Here is a 20,503-nt window from a genome sequence, read left to right as displayed (position 1 = left end):
ATACAGGAAAACAGCTTGGTCTGGAACCAGACAGACTGGCAAGATTTTGCCATCTGCAAGCCAAATACTATTATCAAAAAGAATTATTAATACACTGAAAGCACTGGTTGGAAAAAAAAGTAACAGCACAAACTGGAATTTAAGCAGTGATCAACTCCCAGAGGAGTTACAGCCTTGCCTGTGCTCGATGCCTCCATCTGCTGTTGTAATTATGGGCAGCGACATTTCTCTCCCTAGCTCCAAGGCAGTTCCTCTCTGCTCTGGCTCCAGTTTCATGCATTTGTATGAAAGAACAGGCTCTTGTGACCTCTTGGCAGAAACGTGCCCAGAGCACCACAGCCAAATGCCTGTCTCAGGTAGAGTTGCTAATGCTTTGAAAAGGCTTCGAGTTCACTGCCACAGGGCTGTATCTTTCCTTCTCTTGGTCCTCAGTAATCTGTCTTCACTGACGGCTGTTTAAGAGGAGATGCACTGCTGTATCTCTGGGGCTTCTTGCACACTGACCACCAGGAATCCAGAACAGGGATGATGAGTCAGGAGCTCCAGACCTTTCTTATTGCCCAGTGAAACAAATTGTGTTCCTGCTGTCAACTGAGCCAAACAACTGAAACAAATGGGTTTTTTAAAAGCTGCAAGTTGCACAGGTCAACAACAAACCAACTTTAACTTGTTAGTTGCCTTGGGTACACAGCCAGTAATATCTGAGTCTGGTATTTTCTGGGTCATTAAGGCTCCAAAGGCATCTCATCCCAGCTAATAACTGTTCTTTAGGACCTCCTGTTTGAAAATGCCTATTCTTCGCTTTCCACCTTTACTCGCATACAAAAATTTGTATTTTCTCAAAAAATGCAGCATCCTGTGGATTAAAACCCTAGCACTAGCATATCCTTTAAATGCTTCCTCTGGAGTTGTTTAAAGTACAAGCTCAGCACAGCCAAAATGGCCTCACTCTTCCCCAAAACCAGCTTCACCTCCTCCTTCCAATTGAAGGTCATCATCACTGGCAGACATGTAATTTTGTTTCCACTGTCAACCCACCTGCCTGCACCTAAGTCACTTCTGTTTCTCAGTCACGTAACACGATACATTTTTATCGTATTGCAAACTGAATGAACAACTACTACTCCTCTGCTGGAAAAGAACGGCAGATCCTGTTTCTTATCTCATGTCAGGCTCCTTCTGGGCACACACGTCCCAGAAGAACATGCTCACATATTAACCTCATCTGCATCTCACTGCTGTTTGAATAAAGGCAGGAAAAATACAGAAAAGTCTGACATTTTCAAGGATTCTATTACAGAATTTTAAATAATACTATTTACCACAAATACTGCTATTTAAGCACCTATGCTGTCTTCATAGAAGTTTGAAATATGTTTTAAGAAAATATCAGTAAGTTAAAAATATTAATCATTTATAAGGAGACTGAGTTTTTTCATAAATTTAATGTGATCACTATTTCTGCATTGATTCATTTTATCAAAGACATAAATCAGTATGCCTGAGTTAATAAGATTTACAATAATCCAATTTACCAGGGATAATTCGACATAAATAGATGACATCAGCAAGCAGAGTCCTGCTCTACAACTTTTGAAAATGCAGTCTTGTACTTGATATTTTTAATGTTAATTTTTAAACTGCAATAAAATAATTTTGTCAGTTATTCCTTTTGGTCACACACTAGGCTAAAAAGAAAAAATTCCAAAAATAATCTTGATAGAAGTTTAGTTGTTTGTTCGTTAATAGTTAATAACATTTTTAACCACTGAATGCAAACACAGAAAATGAGCTAAATTACCATCATACTATCTGTGTGTCAGCTGCTAGAACTGAAAGATGATTTAGCAGTACTAACATCTATATGCACTACACTTAAAAAAATATGGTCTTGGTGAGTTGTTGAGGCCATGCTGCCCACTAAAGCCTAAAGACACACCATCCCACAAACATAAACAAAGCTTAACAGATAAAGCTAACTCCCCAAGCTCATTAAAGTTTCCATCAAAAGGCTACTGAATTATTTAGGTCCTATTCCAAGTCTGACATTAAATAAAATATTGAGCAAAAAACATAGTATAATCATTTAGTATGTTCAAGACACACTAGTTTTAGCATTATGATCAGGACTGGCCTACTCTGACGCTCTAGTTAACTACTTGATGGGCAAGGCAGGAATAAATTAAATCCACAAAAATTAAAATTAAAGCCCATCTCAGGATCATGCTATATATGGCCAAGTTAGCACTTGACCACTAAAATACTAAACTTTCTACATAAACAGTTTAATATCATACAGGAAAAATCTCCACCATCCCTTTTTTTTAATACATTTCCTTCAAACCTTGCTGAAGCTTTCAATGGAAGTGAGTGCGACCTCCACACCTACGCATGCCAGTCACAGGTAAGATACTTCAGCCTCAGAATAAAGGACAGCATAACTTCAAGGATCTTAAAAATATTTTGTAAAACAATGCAAAGATTATACAGAACAGTGACATTTTAAATAGACTTTGGCTGAACAATCACTAGACAATGCTGCCAGATCAAACTGTACTCTACATCTGTAAAATAAATCTGCATTGGACTCCAAGAAGAAGACTTCCGTCTCTGTCTTGGACAACATACTAAGTTCCATCTCACAAGAGTGACAGGAATGAGGAAGGAGGAAAACATGTCTTAAACTAAGAAACCAAGTACAGGAAAATAGAAGCTTTCTGAAATCCAGAGCTATGATCACAAATGAAAACACAGTATTTATACAGGAGCACCTAAAATGATAAAATACGTATCACTTACAACTTTACAATGACAGATTGCACAGTTCTCTTTGTTCCAAATAGGAAGTCAGTGGCTCAAAATAATGTTAAATATTTACCTCCCCTCCCTCATGTTAAGACTAGTGCAGTTTTAACCATATTTGTAATACTTGTCATTAGGATCTGACTTAAAACACAAGCAGAAGACATAAATTAAGCTTGTTCCAGTAGATTTTCCAAGAAATGGCCACTGAGCATGTCTGTCCCTGGACAGATGCTAGACAGCCACCATGGTGGTCTCCATGTTAACATCAAAGTTAGTGCTGGTTGTTCCAGAGACTGCCCCATCATAAGCTTTGTTTCATTCCAACTCATGTGGTTTTGAGCTACAGGTTCTATACCAAAGATCCTTGCAACACAGGCACTTTTTATTCAGGCAGCAGGAAACAACATAGCCTAGGTAAAAGAGGCCAAACGGCATTGCACAACTTCCAACTGTCCACAGGCAAATGCTAAGTTACTTCTCCCTTATGTACCTTTACTCAGCTCTTTGTCAACTGTATCACACATTTTTTCTATTTTGATTCTCTGTTATCCTGTGCCTAGCATGATATTGAATTATTTACATTGCCCATCTCCTAAGGATGACTTCAGGTATCAGTGACTAAAAGTATTTCCATTTAGTTCCTCGTAAATGCCTTCAAATTCTGCATCTAAGCATTCCCTGTCTCATTATACTGTGCTACAGGCACATTGTGAAGACCTTCGTTAACTGGATTTCAGTTACAACAGTCAGCCTCCAGTACTCCATCACGTTAAACTCTGTTCTACTTCATATTCTTCAGGCTTCCACAACATCTCTTTTTCTCCAATGTAATAAGCTCACATTTTCTCCAGCACTGTAATTTTGCCATAGGAATAACTACCATTCACCCAATTTTCAAATGTTGGTCAACCCACTCCATAAAAATCACCTCCCAAGTTGCCGATAGGCTGCAAGACAGTAACTGTGGGTTGCTGAAGCCTAGCCCACATTGTACCATTTCTCTACTGAAATTGAATGCAAGCCAAATTTCTTGTTTCATGAAACTACAGCCTTATTCCTAGTAGTGCTCCTGGAAAATGAAGTCAGTGATGACTGATGCAAAAAAAGGCGCAAATACATTTAACCAGCTTAAATCCACATACATAAGCCCTGAAATATTCAGATGAAAAAAAAAAATCTGGAAAGAAAACTTAATATCTGCAAGGAACTTGACATAGGACACAATCAAGTCTTAGCGGTTTTCAAGCCCATCTCAATGATTTTCCTATGAGTGAAAGCCCTGAAAAAAACACAACAATTTGACTTTATTAATTAGTGGGAACAGCAATATTAAAAGGAAGAATTTATTAGAATATTCAAATACACTTACATAACTCCAGCATTTGTCTAGTAAAGGATACAACCCAGTACAGAGAGAAAATAACCAAAAGTTCTTCCAACATAATAAAAATTACAAACAAGTTATATTTATATTATACAGAAAATATTTCCAGACTAAGCTTGAAACAAGGCACAGGACATCAAGTGCTGTTCCAGTGAGGTAACACCAGGAATTAGAAAATATATCCGAGCTAACTGTGTGTAGTACCAAAAATACTACCATAGCAACTTTAAAATACACTAAAATACTACCAGATTCAGCACAGTAACAACTGTCTTTGTTTCAAAGTTTTTTTCTTATCTCAATAGTACTGAATAGGAAAACAGGAATATGATTCAAAGTTACCTAAGAGACTGCCTTTGTTACTCTGAAACACTAATATCATTACTTTGACAAAGCAAGCTATGGGAGTTAGGGAAACTCATAGCAAAACCAGTAAAAAGTATAAAACCATGTCAGGAACACCGCTCATGAAAAAAACTAAAGGAAGCATGGATGACTAGCATGGCTGCCAATAGTAAAAGGGGAGAGAATATTAATTTTAAAAGCCTGAAGTTTTCACTAAGAATACTCCAAGAAAAATGTCTAATGATTTCCTAGGCAATAAATACAAGTAGTTTCAAAAGCAAACAAGCACAAGAGCAACTATCGCTTGTTTTTTTTTGTTTCTTGAATAGACTATCAGCATGTCAGGTCTACTAATGAGTTTCACTTTCCATCCAGTCAGTTCTCATGGATCCACAGAGTTTGTTTTCAACAGGTTTATAGCAAGGCAGAGGGACCACTTGAAAGCTGGCAAAAAGTAGTGTTGAGACTTTTTTATTTCTTTTTCTAAAGAGAAGGATCTTTCAGTAGAAGGAATTGTTGAAGTATCTTTACACAGAAGTTCCACTTATGGTACATCACAATACTGCTGCATAAAGGCACAACGTAAATACTGAGAAAAGAATGTTACTGTGGGTTTTACAGGACTACACACAAATAATCATCTACCATCACGTGGACTGTTCTCCCATCAAACAAATCATAGCATGCTCTAATAAACTAGTGCATCACGTAATGCCTTTTTTTCCTGTTTCAGATTAACACATAAAGATACAAATAATTACATACAAAATTTTAATATGCTTTCTTCCTTACCTCTTTATTGTAAAAGGCAGTGATTTTGAACCAGTATTTGGAACAGTTAAAGTCAGAATCTAAGTTCTTTAAAACCTCTGTAAAAAATAACTTTGTCTTACCATGACTATGGGCAGTTCCTGGACTGAGACATGGTTGGAGTAACTCTTTGGTTGGAGTAAAATAACCCTCTTTCCCCTGGTGCTGGTTCATTTTTCCTGGAGTTATAGGCTGTTCATCACTGTTTGTTACCACTGCTGAAATACAAAATAGGTGCTCATTCAATGATGTTATGTGCTTGTGCATAGATTTCTATTAAGAACTTCACTGCTATTTATGAAACTGGTTTTCAACTTCTCTCTTGCGAAACATTTCATCCTAGAAACTGAGATTTTCAAACCATGTATTTGCTTTGGAGAGGATGGCAGAAAGAAGCCAGTAAGACTGGTCTAAGACATGAGGCAGAAGATGAAAACAAAGACTAGCATGAGGTTGGAAAGGCTGATACTGAATACAGATACAGCATTGAGCTGTAGCTTATCTTTTGAAATCCTTCTTTTCTTTACCACTTTTGCGATAGCTTTTGGTTTAACTAGCCACAACTCAGCCAACCCATGAAACAGCTTGCCAGATCAAGCTGTACCAACATCCCAGAAAGCTAAGATGAATGTCTGTATATACATCACAAGAAACAAGTCTTAGCAATAAAAATCATGTACAAATTCTGTCGAGGCAAAGGCTTAAAGCAGAAGAGTTACTCTCCTTGAACCTCATCAGTCTGAAAAACTTGTCTGGTGTCTTCTTACCTATTTCTAGGATAACCTCGCCAGCCATCCTGTTTTATAGTCTGTACATTTCCTTAAGCTGCACACAACAAAACTGTACCTTTTTTCATAGTCAAAGAATGACTGTCTCTGTAACACCTGTCATGTGAAAGCAGATATACTGACAACGTGTTCAAAGAGGGAAACAAGCAATATTTACTAAAGAAAAGACTGGAACTTACAACACTGATGGTTTTAAGAGTTCCCAAGCTTTCCTTAAAAGTTCAGCAGAAGATTTGAGTCAAACCAAACAAGTTCTATTCTCTGGATGGACTCTGCAAAGTACAAAGGCCTTCTTAGCTTTATCACTACTATTATTACAGTAGTGGAAACATTTTGCATCAAAACCTGGAATGAACACAAAGCAGTATGAAAAAATAAAAAGGTGCTTGAGTGTCCAGAGAAGGGCAAGGAAGATAGTGAAGGGTCTGGAGCACAAGTCTGATGAGGATGGCTGAGGGAGCTGGGGCTGTTTAACCTGGAGAAAAGGGGATTCAGGGAAGACCTTATTGCTCTCTACAACCACCTGAAAGGTAGTTTCTCCCACATAGCAAGTGACAGGACAAGAGGAAACAGGCTCAAGTTGTGGCATGAGAGGTTTAGACTGGCTATTAGAAAAATTTCTTCACCAAAGGGGTTCTCAAGCATTGGAACAGGCTTCCCAGGGAAGTGTCACCAATCCTGGAGGTATTTAAAAGATGTGTAGATGTGGCACTTGGGGAAGTGGTCTGGTGGTGGACTTGGCAATGCTGGGTTAACAGTTGGACTTGTTGATCCTTAAATGTGTTTTCCATTCTAAATGATTCTATGAAGACTGCAAGGATTGCAATATACCCACCTGTATTTTTCTACATCAGGTAAACCATCTGAAGCTCTGCTCCAGACAAACTATACTCTATGTGAAGTGCTGCTGAGGAAAAATATGTAAGGAAATGGACAAGGGAGGCAACAAGCTCATTTTACCAGTTCGGAATTCAAGTCTATCAGTGCCAGAAGGCCGGTATTTCAAAGCAGTGTCTGATTTTGCTCTTCTTGTAGTACCTAACTAGCTGTTTACTGTTCTGCAACTACAAAGGAAAGGGGGGAGCTGGGCAGCTGCTGAAGTCTTGGGAAGGGACTGTACCACAAAAGGTTTGGTATGCGAAAATAAAAAGGGGGTAAGAAAACAGCTGCTTGCCAGGTTTGCACAAAATGGGTCGCTGCAAGGAGAGTGAGCTATACTTGTTTTAAAGATTAAAGGTGTACAGTGCACTGAAGTAAGACCAACTTTCAGCCAACTAGCTGAAAAGTCCTTTTGATGAGCCACTGGCCACTTAGCTTCCACAGGGATGGGATTTCTCAGGTGCCCCTGCCAGCTCCCATGCCACTGCAGCAGGTGACAACATGGGCTCTAGCACTAGCAACCCTCTCCTGAGTGACCTGTGCAGAAGGCTTGTTTGTGAATGGGCAGCATGCAGCACTGCTAATGTTTTTGTAAGCTTTAAGCTTTGGGAATTCCAAAGGTTTCTTTAAGCTGTCACAATGCAATAACTTCTCAGGCAGCACTTGCCAGTAACCCGGAGTGTAAGCAAGCTCTGCACACAGGTGTTACTGAAGCATGAGCTACATTCAGCAATGGTGACTCAGTCATACTAACAGGACTACAAGCTTCAAGCTCACTGTTAAATTCATATTCCTTCATTGGGAGTCAATTAGGTCCTGCAACAACTCCTAGCACTATCAGAAAGGCTCTTTTCCTACAAAACAGAGCTTATGTATCACCTAATACAGAATACCACATGGCAAGCACTTTACATGCCTGGGGATTCAAGGTGAACTTCTTAAACCAAGTGAGTTTTTGAGAAATTCCATCTACAAAGCTGAAAAATGATTAGCGGGAGAGTTTTTAAATCTCCTTTTTATACAAAGCATTATAAAAGTATTAAACAAATGGAAATAAATTAGTTAAGAACATAACTATTTATCTAGACCATAGCAGCCACTAGGAGGAAGTTGTCCCCCCTCCTGCAAAATGCCTCACCCTAATGCTCAGATGTTTGCATCTGAGGTGAGGGAGAAGACAAGGCATTATTTTAGAGATGAAACATCAAATAGTAAATATCAAAGCCTCCTTGTGACTCTTTAGAGGGCACATTTCAATACCAACAGAACTGTTGAGAGTTGAGAATACATACTTTGTTCATGTTCATCCTACTGGCCATCAAATTACTAATATAAACGTTCGTTGGTACAACTCATACCTTAGAAGAAACATAAATCGGGGTCTTTTACAGCCAATTTAGTTCAGGTAAAGCTCTGAAAAAAAATATCTGAAGTGTCAGATTCATACTTCCTCTGTTTCTATAATGAGCCTGTGGAAGTGCCTACACCACTGAAAATAGCACAAGGACATCATATACAGGAAGAGGTTTGCTGCAATTCAATTCAACATTGTTTTCCAATGTCTGTAATAAGCCATATCAGCTAAGACCACAGCTTCTGCACAGATTTCTCATAGAAAAAAGAAACAATTTGTGCCTGCACCTTTCTTTTTCCCACATACACAAACTCTTAATCCCAGGCAAAATTATCCTGCCAATCATACTATCACACAAATGCCCACAAACCTAAAGTAAGTCTTTGGCTGCGTGTAAGCACATAGATACATCTGAAGTTTTCCCTAGCACCTCATCAGATCCAACCCTGAAGTATTACAGTATATATACACCTCTTCAGTTCTGAATATGTAAAATTATTGACATCAGGTGAACCACACATAGCACTATAAACAGACAAGCTCAAAAATAAAAAACTCTTTCTGAACCATTATTGCTGTATCTTTACTATCTATATTACAATACCGTTTGAAGGTTTCATTTCAAACTGATTAAAAAAAGCTTTTTCTTTTCCAGATAAGTAATATAAAAGATTTTTTTTTTTTTCCTGGCCATAACTGGGAGAGGTGAAGAATAAACTTTTCCCACTAAAAAAATAAAAGCTAAGGTAGGGAGACATTTGGATGAGTGGTATGCCAGGCAATACACTTTTCCAACAGCAAATTTTCATCACACTTTAACTTCCCAATTATGACACAGAAGAAAACCTAGTATTTATCCCAGCAACTATATGCAAAGATATATGCTAACTACTATGAACGTACGTGCAAACATAATGTAGGAGAGAGGAGTCACTTACTTGATGGTCCAGGAGAGTCTCTGTTCTCACCATGATGCTGTGTACCCATACAATTGAGGAATGAAGAACAGCAAACATAAAAATCCAGGCCAGGAAGAAGCAAGTGCACAAAAAGCAGCAGCAGCAGCGGGAAAGGAGGACAATGAAAACAGTGTTAGTTCATAACTAAAATACAACATGCACCTCAGTGCCAAAGGCAAGACCTCCAGAGACTCAGCAGTTCAGAAAAGTTGAAGCAACAAATCTGACAAATATGCTTATAGAAAAGCCATTATTAGAAGCCATCATTAGTAAACAGCAACTGCCTCAACCACTTCTTCTGAGTGGAAACTCTCCAGCAGCAATTTAGTGCTCGTATGACTTGATACACAACATTTTTTAAGAAATTTTAAGCTGGAATGGTTTCAAAAGACTGAAGCTCTGAAGAAAGCTAAAGTAACACAAAATGTTTCCAAAAGCACTACACTTTCAGAAAAGTGTTTTGGAAGGAAAAAAACCTTTAAAGCCATCAGTAATATGCAAGCACCTACAAATGCTAGATCCAAGTCTACCTGCTTTTTGCATACAAACACAAACTTAGAAGGCACACATTCAGTTCATCTACAAACACAGGTAACATTTGAAATTGCTCAGGATGCAAGACAAACAGTGCGGTTTTAAATTTAAGAGGATACTTCATATCTAAGTACTTCCATAGAACCAAGTTGCATAAAAAATAATTTCTCTCCCACTGAATCCATCACATACAGGCACTAAAGGATGGTAACTGCACAGTAATAGCCTGTACTCCTTTCTGATATTTGATCTGAAATCTTTTTTAAATCCTTGCTAACCAAGACCACAATCAAGGCTGAGATCCTGCTGTGCTCAGCCATGTACACGTACAGGGCAAATTCCACTTACGTCTTAAAGGATTTACTACCTTTGAAATCTGTGAATAGTAGAAAAGGAGAAAAAAGAATACTGATCCACATGAACATTTCCTCCTTAAAAGTAAAGTAAATCCAAACATGACATATCTTCTATATCCCAAATAAAAAACTTGTGCTCCATAAAGTGGAGAAATCCTTGCTCTGCTTTAAATAGGATCCAATCTTGCCTCTCTTATCAGGACTTAACAGCAGGAAATGTAAAAAAAGAAAAATCATAATCAAAATCTTTGCAAGCAGGAGTCTTGTCTTGCACTCCTGATCTCAAAACACTGATTCATTTTTTTTTATCCCTCATATCTGCCTAAGGGTGTTAAACTGTAAATTGACAGGGCAATGTGCAAATGCAAAGTACTGCAATCAATGTACAGCAACTGCAGTACACATCATTGGAAAGGTGAGGGAACCCTTCTTTCATAATTCTGCACTTTCTGGAACAGGACTTGATTGAACAGAAAAAACTGAAATAAAATATAAGCACACTTGGCAAATAACCTTCTATTCCTGCCAGAGACTAAATTCAGGTCAAAGAGTGAAACCCATGAACTTACCAGTAGTACATGAAAAATATTCAAGAATTCAACGGCTTTCAAGGCAAAGTGTTTATTCTTAAGGTACAGATAACATACTGCAGACTTGGAAACAATTTATGTTCAGACTGGAACTGTCCTACCCTCTGCTGATTTTACATTCAAGAGAATAGTAGCTGACAAGAGAAGAAGCAGCCTGCAGAAACTGTACAGAGATCCAGCAGCTGACTGAAGGACTGGGAGCACTGCTATTCAGCACTGGGCTGCTTTATTTGTCACCGGGAGCCGGAAAGCAAGAGAACGGAACTGGAAAAATACCTTGTACACAGACACAGAGGATCAGGAGTGCCTGAGGCTCAGCCAGATGTTCACTCGCAGCGCGTTACTTACGTGTGGAACAAACAGGAGAGAAAAGGCAGCGCGGCAGGTCCTGTCTCACTGCCTGCCTCGCAGGCAGCCCTGGCCAAGACACAACATGACACCAGAGAGCAGGGCAACCCGTCACCTGAGACGATGATGCAGGGGCTTTTCATGTAAATATTTTAGCATTGCATGGTTAATCCTATGAACTGGTACAAACAGCTCCTATGCCAGAGGCTGAAACACAAGCCTGTCTAACTCTGTCCTTGATCTTCTCCAACAGACATTCTGTTTACACACCAAACTCCCTCTGTTCCTGGTCAATCCCCTCTCTTCATTAGAGGTATTTGGTCCGTGCATTTACCTAAAACCTGCAGAATGTATATTTCTAAACATCAGTGCAAGATGTTAAGGTGAAATGAGACTATTTTGGCCAAAAAGACCACTTCATTTTCCAATGGCCTACTGCACCTCTATCATCTGCAATCCATGTCACTGCAGACTGGGGTTCCAAACCACTAAGGGAACAAAACATGACAGTTTTACTACTTTAATGTTTTCTCTGAAAAGAATGCCCTCAGGACATTCCTGTCCGTCACCACCCACAACTCTTATTCTAAACATACAAAATTAAGAGAAACAAACACGTATTTCCAGAGGCCTCCCCTTATTTTCACATTATATAATTGATGACTCTGATTACAGATTACAGAACAAGTCCTTTGACAGGCTCTCAACACTACGTGATCAATTTCACTTCTATAGAGGCACAATTACTTTAAAACGTTGCTACCAAAATATATAAAGCCTAGTCCTCCTCCCAGTAAAGTTTTTGACTAAGAAGTAAAACCAGCAATATAAATCCAGCAATATAAAGCATCACATGAGACAGCAGCTGTAATTCTGTTTTTCTACAAAGGCAGCTCATGTGCTTCAAAAAAGCACTATTTTTAGACTCTCATTTCTCAGAAATAAAGCTTATAACAACTGCTACTAAACTTTATCTGCCAAGTTCTACTAAAAAACAAAATCCTTTTCCTGTTGAATATTAGGGTAAAAAAAAAAAACATACGTCACACTAGCATGTCTGAATCTCATATTACAAAAGTTTTTAAAAAACACTTATTAGTTCTACAATCAAAACATAAAGCTAAATTTTTAATAGTCTACATGAACATTCTAAAGCCAAGTTTGAGTTTTCACCTTGCTGAAGATAATCTCTAATACGTGTAAACCATTAAAATTAATCCAGTTCCATTTAAATTCAAGACCACTGACCCAATTCAGAAATCTGATCAATAAGAAGAACCTCTACTCAATGCTTCTAGGAAAAGAGGTACTTTTGTGTCTGTTGATGGATTAAGTAGCAAGGACTGACACTGACTGTACGAGTTATATTACAGGCAAATTATTTATTAAATATGTGTTTTAGCAAAAATTAGAAATGAGTAAAAATTACTAAAAAAATAATTTCACAAAACAATAGTTTATACCATACATTTCCATGTAATATTCTAAGATCTGGGCAGTGATACTTGATTAAATTATTATTTTATAGAAAAGTAGACAAAAACTGCTCTCAAGAACTCAAAGCAAAGCATCTCTTACTTTGCACTGTTTTAATGGTGCTGGACTACAAAAATAGTTTGCTGAGTTGTCACAGGCCTTTGTCTTCAAATTTATATTCAGTACATATCAACCTAATTATTAGACAATAAGAGCATTTAACACAAGACTTTTCTGCCTATACTGATTCTGGAAAGGAAAGAGCACAGCGTTAAGGTCTGTGATCTCCCCATCTGTTCCTCTTTTACACACAAGCCAAAAAAGCAAGTTACAAAGCTGACACCTCTAAAAAAAGTTTTTTTCAGATATCTCCTAGACACATCCCAAAGGACTTAAAAGTGGAGAAAACCATTGATCAGTATTCCTCATGTACATTGCAACTCGTGTATTTCATTAATTCTACCATGACAATGGAATTTAAAAAGAAAAAACCCAAACAGATTGCCCCTAAAAGTCTAGAATACTGAAAAATTTTAAACAAGATTTTAAAAAATTTAAATTTCTGGGAAGTTTCAGCATTTGCATTGACTGAAGGTCTTCAAAATTACTGGGTCACTCTCTCTTAAAATATATATGACATGTTTAATATTTAATTTTCACTTTTATTCACAATATACACTAGGCCAAGTATATTAGACTACCAAATAAGCTTTCAGAAATGTTTTTAACGCCTTTCTGTGCAACACAGAAAACTTGACATTGTAACTGCAGTTAAGACAATTACCCCACAAGCTGGTATTTTGGCAAGAAATGCTTAGAGTAGCCTATTACAATATACCATCAGTTAAAAAAAAAATTATTGTGAGATGACACTTCAGAAGCACACAGGATGAAAGGCAATCTATCCTTACACTTAGCACTCTTCTAAAAGGGTCTTGGTAAAACAGAGACTCATTTTGAGGTACCTTCTTAACATCATGCTATTCTGAAGGAATGTCACAAAAAGAAAAGTAGCACATTTTATGTTACTTTGAAGTGTTTTCTAAACTGGTACTTTTCTATATATTTTGAGGAAACAAGGAGCACAGCAACTGAACTGACAGGATTTTTTTAAAAAATAAAAATACCCTACTGCACAGGTGAGAGTTGATACTCATACTATGCTGCATCTGGGATATAGATGCATGGGCCAGCAGCAAACCAATGAATTAGTTCATTACAGAAAAAAGCCAAGAATTTTCTTAATGCACCGCAAAATAGTTTGTCTCCAAAATCATCACTTAAGATAAAAACAGTAATAAAATACTCGATCAAATTAATAGCTCCATGTAGTAGTTGACTATCACAAATAAATTTTGTCAGTAATGAGGTGTTGAACTTGACCTTCACCTCAGTTACAGAAAACATATCCTATTTTGCCTTTGGGAGGCAGTGTTTTGGAAACTATAAAACATTTCCTGCTTCAGCTATTAGAGTGCTTCTACATAACACAGCTTGTGGAAAAACTAAACTCTTAAATAATTTCAACATTTATGATGATGATGAAGCACAATAGTACCCACTAGCCTTTCCTGTTTTTAAATTGTGCTTAGAAAGAGCTTCACTGCTTCAGAAATTTTATAATCAGTACAGCTTATCACTCTTACACCTCAGATTACTCTCATAACATATAATTATCAATCCTTCTGTCTTTTCTGCTCCTCATTCCACCAAGAACTACATTATTTTTTCTATTGTCCGTAGTCACTAACTAGCAACGTGCCAATTAGACTGAGAGGAATACCTTTTTCCTTTGGGACTCTGAGACAAAATGCAAAAATCAAATCCAAAATCCCAAATTTTTTTTGAAGTTCAGCCCTCTTGCCATGAGAATCTAGTAAATGATACATGATACTACATGATAGTCCAAATGCATTCACCAGAAAAGTATCAATTCAAACCAAAAGTGAACAGATTCAAGCCATTTAACCCTCTCCCTGCAAAAGCATCTTCACATTCATCTCATTACACAAAGGCACACTTAAGTTACTCACTGAATTTCTATCCAGTTCCCCATCAACCGGAACATTCTCCATGTTGCAAGGGCCCGTTCTCTGTCTCTATCAGTTAGAGTTCTTCCATCCTGCTACTTGAGATCCTAGAGAGGAAATCAAAAATGTAATAATTTAATTCCAAGGGCTGAAATCCATTAGAGAGCTACACTTTCTCTCCCCTATGTTTTAACAGGGTAAACATTCTTATATGGTAACTTCTGCATTTTACAGTTCCTCACAAAAAATGAACATTTTCCCATAGAAATCAACTTAGAAATGGACAGAATAGTTTCAAATAAAATGGCCAAAACAAAAACTACTCACAGAGGCAAGCATTTACTTCTACAAATAAGGGAGAGTTATGCAAAAAAAAGAAACCCACATGTTTTCCCCGTATTTCCCGTTGTTCCAGAGTTCCCAGCAGCACACCGCTCCCGCCCCACAGGCATGCGTACACCAACTGTTTGGGTACAAAACAAAGCTATTCTGGAGCAGTCAGGGTTGAGGGCTTCCCAGCATAACTCCAGAAACAACCACATATTGCCTTGTGGAACCAAAACACAGAAATTAAATAATATGTGGAAGCCAGCCCCTTCTGTGGCACAGCGGGCACTCATCTGGGGGTCACCACACACAGCCAGAAAGCAATGCCTCATTCACTAAGCATCTCCTATTTACTTTTTTTGCAAGAGGATGAAATCTACGATGATCTTAGTATTCACAGCATATTTGAAGCCATTAGTGAGATAAGCACACAGTCTGGAATCAAGCAAAACTTGGTGGAAAGAAAGTGCTCTAACCATTGATTTGTTAAGCCAGTTTCAGGAGAGGTGCAGATCAAACTGGGATGCCTATTGAGATGCCCAGCTACAGCCCATCACTCTGCCTCTCTCTCCAAGAGCACCTTCAAACAAGACAGTAGTGGATGAGGAGGGTGTGTGCCTACCTGTTCAAAACAGTACAGCCAGTAGTGCACAGGGAGAAAACCCTGTGGTCCCTCTGCAAAGCTGCTCTCACTCTGCCCTTCCTGCCAGCCACAGCAATCAGAGAATTAGCCCAAGGACAACTTCTTTTTCCTTTTGTCTTGGGTGGGGTGAGGGGGCAGGAAGCAGCTCAATTACAAACTTAATTGCTAAACCAACACTTGAGCAAGAGCAGGGCTAGCTAGCATGGAGATGGTGAGGGGTTTTTTTACGCTATGCTGTTAACATATTGTGCTTAATCTATGCATCGGGTTAATGGCAAGGTTCAGTAAAAACAGATTAAGTGAAGATGGAAGGGTGAGGTGGGAAGAATCATCACAGTGCTGCCAGGGAACCTGAGGAGCATCCTGAATGTAGGAGGACGGGAGAAAGACAAACAGATAACCAGAATACACAGGATCTCATAGTTCAAGGTCTGTCTCAGGAAACAGACACTAATGAAAACAAATCTCACCATAAAGAACAACTATCTATTCAACTGCTTTCAATGTTTTATTACAATTGGTTTTTGGTTCTGTATTATGTAAAGCAAGTTAGAACTTTCCCTCAGGAAAAAACATACAGTATTAATACACTTTAGCAAATTACCATAACATATGCCAGTAATCCACAAAAGGAACCATTAAAAAAATAGTTTAACAAAATTACTGTGTGCTAACAAAATTGCAAAGTTAAAAGCTTTCTATGACTTAGTCCAATGAACTGAGGAGGACCTTGCCCAAGCACCTGAGTAATTAACTGAGGAGGCACATAACTGGGAAGCACATGGCTAGATGTTCTCATGTAAATTAGAAACAGTAGACATCTGAAAGGAGATGACAGCAAATGATTAATTTGCATTAATAAAAGGAAAGCTGTCATTACCACAGAAAGAGGAATTCACCCCAAAGCTCTGTTTCGCAGAGCAGCAAGCACTGTGACCCCTACCTTCCACACCCAAATACAAGATGCAGATTGGGTACACCAGACTGCATGCATATTCAATTTACAGCAAACTCTTTTAAATAGGATGAAAAATGAGTGCCATTACAAACAGATGTGTGCACTGCTATTTAAAGCCTTTTTTTTTGCTTTTTTCAGTTACACAAACTTGTAACCACACTCAAGTTATCCAAAGGAACAGATCTTTGCTGACAGGAACATTCAGCCTAAACCACTTTTAACACATTTTTATGTTTAACAAACTGTTTTTAACTCTTAGTTTTTATTGTCAATGCTCCTGGTGTAATCTGCTCCTCCATTTGTTCACATGACCACAGACACTACATCCTTCCTTATCTTAGTGTCAAGAGCAGTACCATCAGACAGATAGCCTAATGTCTAATTCTTAGCATTCTGATCACTGTCCCAAAGACACTCATAATCCAGCAGGGTCCCAAAGGCTTCAGTGAAGTTTTCTGGGAAAGGGAAGGAAAAAATTCTACCTGCTCATGTTTAAGCAGTAAAGCAGCTGCAGAAATGGTTAAGGACTACCCTCCCCCAAGCTGTTTAGCTTATGAGTAGACAGCCAGCTTGGCTTATTTTTCTTGGCAAAATGAAGGCTGAAAGTGAACAATATTGCTTCTGTTATATGCCAAAATAAATACAAAGGAAGGAAAAGGGCTCTCTCAGCAAAAGGATGTTGCCAAAGAATCAAATAAGTATGAATAATAAGTTCTGGAGAACAGATTTATTTTGAAAATTACAGAACACTTCTAACCATCTGAGCCCCGAGGCTTTGAAACAACTTTCCAACCAATGTAGGGAAGGGGAATATATTTATTTGTAAATGCAGCCAGGTTATTATGAAGAGTACTTCCACAAGCAAGCAAGCTCTTTTCTACTTTAGCTAACCCAACCATTAGATTTGAAGATAAAACCCCAAATGTACCATTTTATTGATTTAGGGATTTTTTTTCGCTTTTAGGGAACATTCATTACATGCTTTTGCTGCTCTCTGTAACATTCACAAGTGTTTGCAATTTGGTCAACTTGAGGTTTTAATTAACAAATGTTCCTTCACAATCTTAATTCTTAAAAGCTTAAGTGTTCAGGAGGGCACATGCAAAATGAAATTATTTGAAAATAACTCTATAATGGCATCCAGCTAGTCAGCAATTTTTCCTTTATAGACAATGGATACAATCACACAGTCACAAACGTATTACTTACTTTAAAGCACCTGTACCAATCAGACAAATCCTGCCACAAAATAAGCACATTCTCTCCAACTGTGAAGAAGGTTGAGCAGGTCGAAAACATGTATTTAAACCAGAAGGGAAATGTTTTCTTCTTATCACACAATCTATAACCTGTCCTGTTAACACCTGCATTCCATCCTATTTTTGCTGATGACACCAAACTGTGTGGTGCAGCTGACAAGCTGGAGGGAAGGGATGCCATCCAGAGGGACCTCGGCACGCTTCAGAGCTGGGTCTGTGTGAACCTCAGGAAGTCAGTTCAACAAGACCAGGTGCAAGGTCCTGCACCTGGGCTGGGGCAATCCCCAGGACAAACACTTGCAAGCACAAACACCCAATGCTGGGTGGAGAACAGGTTGAGAACAGTCCTGAGGAAAAGGAATTGGGAATACTGGTGGATGAAAACTAGACATGACCTGGCAACATGTGCTTGAAGCCCAGAAAGCCAACTGTATCCAGGGCTGCATCAAAAGAAGCGTGGTCAGCAGGTCAGTCCACCAGGTCATTCACAGCTCTACTCTGCTTTCATCCCAGGACAAACAGATATTAGAAAGAAATTCTGTACTGTGAGGGTGGTGAGGCATTGGAACAGGTTGCCCCGAGCAGCTGTGGATGCCCCATCCCTGGAAGTGTTCAAGACCAGGCTAGATGGGACTTTGAGCAAACTGGTCTAGTGGAAGGTGTCCCTGCTCATGGCAGGGAGGTTGGAGCTAGATGGCCTTTAAGGTCCCCTCCAACCCAAACCATTCTGTGGTTCTATGGTTTTAACAGATTGCTTCAGCCATTGGTAGTTTTTGTAACAATGTGGTTTTCAGTTTGTTGCACCTTGAGAATAGGAAAATCCTCCTTAGGTCTCCCACATAAGGAAAGAAAAATATGCATCAATGAAAGCTACTACCCTGCATGAACAGGATCTTTTCTAACCATCTACAAACATGCATGCTCAAAAGTCCTATGGGAAGAGGTAAGACAACAATTCCTGCCCATTAAAAAAAAATAATTTCAAGAGCCATAAAATGGATGTCTCAGTACTATACTGTTATATATTCTCTTAGATGTAGTTACACAGACCACAGACTAAAAGCAGCACAACTCAGGTCACTCGGCATGAGAGAAACTGCAAGCTTTTGTTCAGTCCTGTAGGGATCAGTGAAGTGGATACGGCAGCGTTCTGCATTGACTTACATATTCCCTATGTTAACCAGACTACATAAGCTCTTATTGCAGGGTATGTTTGTTTAACTAAATAAAGGGGTTACTAGGCAATGTAAGGCCCTTTTTCTGCCAGCATAACAAGAGCTCAACACCAAACATGATATTTGTTCCAGGCACAAGAGAGTTTAGCCCTGACACCATGGCAGTAATACCCTATTGGTACTATATTTATAACATTAAATCATAATTCAATTCACAAAAGGACTCTTCTTCCCCTTCTCCCCCACAAGATTAGCTTCTGTTCAAACACTCCACTACATCTGGAGAGTTTCATCCAGAGTCCCCACTGTCCCCATACAAGTTGCTGAATTTCAGCCAAGGTGCAGCCACAAAGTGCAAGTGGTAGAGATGACCCCTGAATCTAATGCATTTTCTTTTTAGTCAATGGACCAAGGTACTTGAACACCTGCATACTGTATTATATAGGCAGGTTTTAGCTTTCTTCCTAAGGACTATCACCTACGGTCATTAGATATGGCACTTGCACTGTGATACTGCTTTGTGATCTGTTAGAGTATCACAGTACCCTCCTGCACTCCAGCACCAAACCTCACAGGCAAGGCCAGCCTCACTGTGACCTGCCCCTGGGCTGCATGGTGAAAGGGCTGCTGTGTTCTGGACAGCCTTTCCAAAGGGAAGCGTGCTCCTGGGCTCTGACCTCCAAATTGACCTAAGCTCTGCAGGTTGCCTGCCTTCTTTCCCTAAAGCCTAAAATAAGTAGAAGCATTTAAATTGTCTGATATGAGTATCAGATAAGAATATACTGTAATTTTTTTTTAAGATGACACAAGCATAATTATATATTGACTTTAAAGATCAATGTGGCAGCAAGCAAAGGCAAGGCACATGAAGAGAAAACAAAACTAGTTTCTTACAGTGATGTCAAGAAGGATAAAAATTCACCTAGGTCCTTGCTGGAAAGCAGAGTCACAACAGGATGGATCCTTCACAGAAGGATGTCTAGACAGCATTTGAATATCTCCAAGAATGAAGACTACACAATCCCCCTGGCCAACCTGTGCCAGTCCTTGGTCACCCTCCCAGTCAAAAAACGTTGCTGATGTTGGGATGGAACTTCCCGTGTTTCTGTTTGTGCCCATTGCCTCTTGTACCATCACTGAGCACCACTGGAAAGAACCTTTATCTGTCACCTTTATACCCTCCCTCCAGGTACTTATACACATTGATGAGTTCCCCCTGAGCCTTCTCTTCTCCAGGCTAAACAGACCCAGCTCTTTCAGCCTTTCCTCACACAAGAGATGATCCAGGCCTTTGATCATCTTCATAGTCCTTCACTGGACTCTCTCCAGTACATCCACATCCCTCTTGTACTCGGGAGCCCTGAACTGTACACAACACCCCAGATATGAACTCAACAGTGCTGAGTAGAGAGGAAGGATCACCACTCTCAACCTGCTGACAATGCCTTATCTAATGCATTCAAGAACACCATACATCTTTATG

At 38.9% G+C, this 20,503-nt stretch overlaps 1 protein-coding gene across 8 annotated transcripts in view; it reads right to left on the bottom strand.

The window, feature by feature from the left end:
- The window catches only part of OSBPL8 (oxysterol binding protein like 8), a 73,930-nt gene that overhangs the window by 41,986 nt on the left and 11,441 nt on the right, over positions 1–20,503 (bottom strand). The window contains exons 1-4 of one of the 8 annotated variants that reach the window (XM_042017709.1): positions 14,662–14,765; positions 9,304–9,340; positions 6,312–6,404; positions 5,428–5,562 (exon numbers count right to left, since the gene is read on the bottom strand). In XM_042017709.1, the coding sequence (XP_041873643.1) occupies positions 5,428–5,518 (91 nt within the window). In that variant the 5' untranslated portion in view covers positions 5,519–5,562; positions 6,312–6,404; positions 9,304–9,340; positions 14,662–14,765. Of the gene's footprint in view, positions 1–5,427; positions 5,563–6,311; positions 6,405–9,303; positions 9,341–14,661; positions 14,766–20,503 lie in introns of those variants that run through there. The other 7 variants (XM_042017711.1, XM_042017705.1, XM_042017704.1 and 4 more) reach the window with 7 other exon arrangements.

Source organism: Corvus kubaryi, unplaced genomic scaffold (assembly GCF_017639235.1).
Source record: "Corvus kubaryi isolate FWS band 111438036 unplaced genomic scaffold, C.kubaryi_AGA036_p1.0 137, whole genome shotgun sequence".
NCBI classification, from domain to species: Eukaryota; Metazoa; Chordata; class Aves; order Passeriformes; family Corvidae; genus Corvus; species Corvus kubaryi.
The sequence above is the reverse complement of the archived record's forward strand: the minus strand, read 5'-3'. Positions and strand labels throughout refer to the sequence as shown.